The 4,236-nt window shown below is 40.9% G+C and overlaps 1 protein-coding gene across 1 annotated transcript; it reads left to right on the top strand.

Moving 5' to 3' along the window:
- Positions 1-593: 593 nt before the first annotated feature.
- LOC309569201 (zinc finger MYM-type protein 1-like) lies at positions 594-2,270 on the top strand (the record flags this gene model as incomplete). Its single annotated transcript, XM_082274957.1, has 1 exon — positions 594-2,270. One exon carries the CDS (start codon positions 594-596, stop codon positions 2,268-2,270), a length of 1,677 nt encoding a protein of 558 aa, XP_082131083.1.
- Between the last annotated feature and the right edge of the window lie 1,966 nt (positions 2,271-4,236).

The raw sequence follows: 4,236 nt of genomic DNA, 5'->3' as shown, positions 1-4,236 counted from the left end.
GGGCCCTAATGGCCACTGGAGCGATACTAAAAAAGCATCCAGTTATTAAAATAGAAGGATTTGGGATAGTGCGCAGGTAACTTTTTCCTTTTTGTTTTTTTATTGTATGTATTGGGGCATTGTTGCAGGCCAACAGTAGTGTGAGTTTGAGCACAGGGCTTAATATTGTATATTTGAATACATTTGATACCCATTGTCAGGATATATAAAGTCTATGCATTTATTGCCCATTGGCAAGTTATACCAAGCTAATGCAACTGCTGCTCTTTGGCATGTTTATTTGTTGGTATCCTATTATACTTATAGTATTTTACCATTTTTGTTTTTTGGTAATTGTTCTTATTTATGAATGGTCGTGGACCTCGTGTGTATACAACGATTATTTTTTTTATGGTGACATTTTGATAATGCACATTTATTAAGTTGTGTGATAATGCGGTTTCCAATTGAGTTATTTTAATGGATTGCTGGTTGGTAGTGCAACTACATTTATCAATTAAATATTTAATAAAACAAATATTATTAATTTATGTTAAGTGTTCCATAAGAACAACATGCATCATTTTTTTTTCCAGATTCAATTCAACTCAAAAATGGACATCCGTTCATTTTATTCAGTAGTAAATGTTAAATCCCAGAAGGCTGATACCTCAAAAGAGCAGCAACAAGAACAATGTGAGCCTGGTCCGTCTTCTTCCTTTGAAGAGCTTGAGAAGGATGACGTGGAATATGACACTGCTGAAATATCAGATGGTGATGAACCTTTGCAGATTGAAGAAGCAAGCACCTCCTCACCAAGCAATATTCAACACAGTGCTTATGAGGAGGAATTCAGTGAAGCTGAACACCCACAGAGTGCACAAACATCTGCTAATATTGAAAAAACAAAGGTACAAGGACCAGATGATATCAGCCAGTGTGCAAGTGAAGGGCCAAGACAGCCTATATTAAAAAAATACCCACAGAAACGAATGGGAGCACGCTTAAGGTCATTCCGCCCACAGTGGTTTCAATCATTTGAATGGTTGGAATATTCTGTGTCCCAGGATGAAGCATACTGTTTTCCTTGCCGATTTTTTTCAACATCAAAATATCTCCATGGGCATGTTAAGCAAGTACCATTTGTCAACACAGGGTACAAAAACTGGAAAAATGCACTCGAAAGTGGTAAAGGAATACTACAGCATGAGAAGTCTGCTTCACACAAGGATTCCTATGTCAGATGGGAGGATTTCAAAAAGAGTGTAAGCCAGGATACATCGATCATGAAAGATCTAACTAAAGCTTACACACGAGAGGTCAATGAAAATCGACATTACATAAAAACCATTGCAGAAGTTTTGTTGCTAACAGCCAAGACTAAAATTGCCCAGAGAGAGCATCGGTACACCTCTGATCATGTCAACCATGGAAATGTACGGGAAATTCTCTATTTAATTGCAGAAAAAGACAGCATTGTAAAAAAAAAAATTAGAGGACCTAGAAATGCAAGATATCTACATCCATCTATCCAAAATGAACTTCTGTCAATTATGGCCGCTCTTGTTAGAGAAGGCATTGCACAGAGCATTAAAGGAAGTCCCTTTGCCATCATTGCAGATGAAACAAAAGACCTAAGTAAATCGGAACAACTGTCTGTCGTAGTACGTTTTTTCCATGAACAGATGGTCCATGAACGTTTCTTAAAATTCTACCGAGCAGATAGCCTTGATGCCGAATCTCTAACAGGATACATATTCCAGGTCCTAGCATCTCTAGGCATTGATAAAAATGATTGTGTGGGACAAGGCTATGATGGAGCCTCTGTAATGAGTGGACGGCTTAATGGCGTACAAGCACGCATTAAAAAGCAGGTGCCTTGTGCACTGTACATTCATTGCATGAGTCACCGCCTCAACCTGGTCATCGTGGACACTGTGAAGAATGTACAGGCAGCAAATGAATTTTTTGTGAAACTTGAAAAGCTGTATGTGTTTTGCAGTACTTCTGTTGTTCACTCAGTGTTTGCTAAAGTGCAACAAGAAATGTCAAGCAAACCAGCTATCCAGCTTAAACAATTAAGTGACACAAGATGGACATGCCAACATGCAGCCTGCAATGCTGTTCTTAAAACACTTGACCCTCTGTTGGAAACTCTTAATATTTTGGCAGAAGGGAACCATACTGAGAGAGCAGTTGAGGCAAAATCTATTCGCCAGTTCATTGATTTTGGCTTCATTCTGGCACTTGTGTTTTTTGAGAACATACTAAAAAGGACCCAGACACTCTAACATGTTACAAGGCAAAGATCTTGACTTGTCATCGGCTGTCCTTCTTGTGCAAACTATTATGCAAGAGCTTGAAGAAGTGCGCAATCCCGAGAGGAGACCTGAAGCTTCTGGTAATTCTGGAACAATACAAAGTATATGGGCAGAAGCAATCCAACTGAGCATCAAGTGTGGAATACCAGCACCAAATGATTCTACCGAACCGCCTTCCAAGAAGCGAGATCGCCGGCCTCCTATCTCCTTAAGAAATAGCTTCATTTTGGAAACTGTAGGGCATCGACAACAACTGCTCAAAAAAGATGATTTCATTAAAATGTTCATGTATGTTGTTCTTGACCGAATAATTTCTGAGCTAAAATCTCGCTTTTCAAACGATTCTTTGGAAATCATGGAAGGTGTACAGTCTCTGAATCCTCGATCTGATTCATTTCTTAATTTTGAGAAATTGCTACTGATGGCCAAATTCTACTCCTGCAACATAGAAAACTTGGAGATTGAGCTAAAGCAGGCAAGGCTTACCCTACACAGAAAAAAATCTTCTGATGCCCTTAAGGTGGACACAACTCTTGAGTTCACTAACTTTCTGGAGCCTTACTCCATTCCGTTCCTTGAGCTTTACCGCCTATGTAAAATAGCTTGTGTTTTGCCAGTCAGTAGTGCCTCCTGTGAAAGAAGCTTTTCAGCACTAAAGTTAATAAAATCATTCCTACGCACAACAATGACTGAGGACAGGCTTTCAGATCTTGCCACATTGGCAATTGAGGCCAGACTTGCATCCCAAATAAATATGGATCTTGTAGTTAGCAGGTTTGCAGCAATCCATAAAAATTCACGTGTAAGCCTATATTAGTGTGAATGACTGAATTTCAGTTGAATTTTTTTTTTTTTTGGTATGGTTAGCTGTAAAAGGAAAACAATGTACATTTGTTGTGATGTTGCACTTTATTTTATGTGTACTTGTATCCTTAGTTAATAATAATTTTATACTATGTCTGTTTATCTGATAATATTTGAAAGTTATGCACTGGAAAGGATGCACTGAAATCAAAATTCTGGGCAGAAACCGAAAATTCAGGATGCCCTTTGTCTGAAAACCAAAACCAAAACTTTTTTCCCTAAATTATTTTACAACAGATTTTTCTATCATTTTATTAATATTAGAACACAGCTAGGTATTAACACACGCTAATGCACATGCCTTTTCTTATTTTGCAGACTATGCTGGTCCCCGGGGTATGCTGGTCTCGGGTCAAAACTGCCGTAAATTACCATTTTACTTTTCAGACATCTCAAGTCTCCCGGCAGGGCTGCAGTGTGTTTTAGAGCTCAGCTGTCACTTTGAGAATGGAGCCGCTACTTCTTCCGTAGGTCTGCCTCACAGGCGAAGTGATATCAAATGCAACAATTTACACACACTAATGCACATACCTCCACATACCTTTACTTATTTTGCAGACTATGCCCATCTCTGTGGTGCCGGTGCAGCATGCAGATCGTTATACCATGAAAGATGGCATCCCCTCCCGCAAATGCGCATGTGCTGGTTTTAGGCTGAAGAAGCCGAGTGCAGAGATGCTTCTCTCGAACACCTTAGTGGAAATAACCCCTTACATGCCAAGTGATCGCCTGGAGGGAGCAGGGCACACAGAGGCTGAAACGGAGGACGGAGCAGGGCATCCACTTAACCACATGAATACCGAATGCTTATCTCTGGGGAATCCACAGGGGTTGGGATAGTGTTAGTGGGGAGTGGGGCAGTAGTTGGTGGGATGGGAGTCTGTCAGTAAGGGGGGGGGGTAGTAGTTAGTGGGATGCAGGTCAGTCACTAGGGAGTGGGGCAGTAGTTGGTGGGGTGGGGGGTCTGTCAGTGAGGGTTGGGGCAGTAGTTGGTGGGATGGAGGGTCTGTCAGTGAGGGGTGTGGCAGTTGTTGGTGGGGTGGGGGGTCTGTCAGTGAGGGGTGGGGCAGTA

This window comes from Pelophylax lessonae (assembly GCF_965119305.1).
Source record: "Pelophylax lessonae genome assembly, chromosome: 13".
Lineage (NCBI taxonomy): Eukaryota > Metazoa > Chordata > Amphibia > Anura > Ranidae > Pelophylax > Pelophylax lessonae.
The sequence above is the reverse complement of the archived record's forward strand: the minus strand, read 5'-3'. Positions and strand labels throughout refer to the sequence as shown.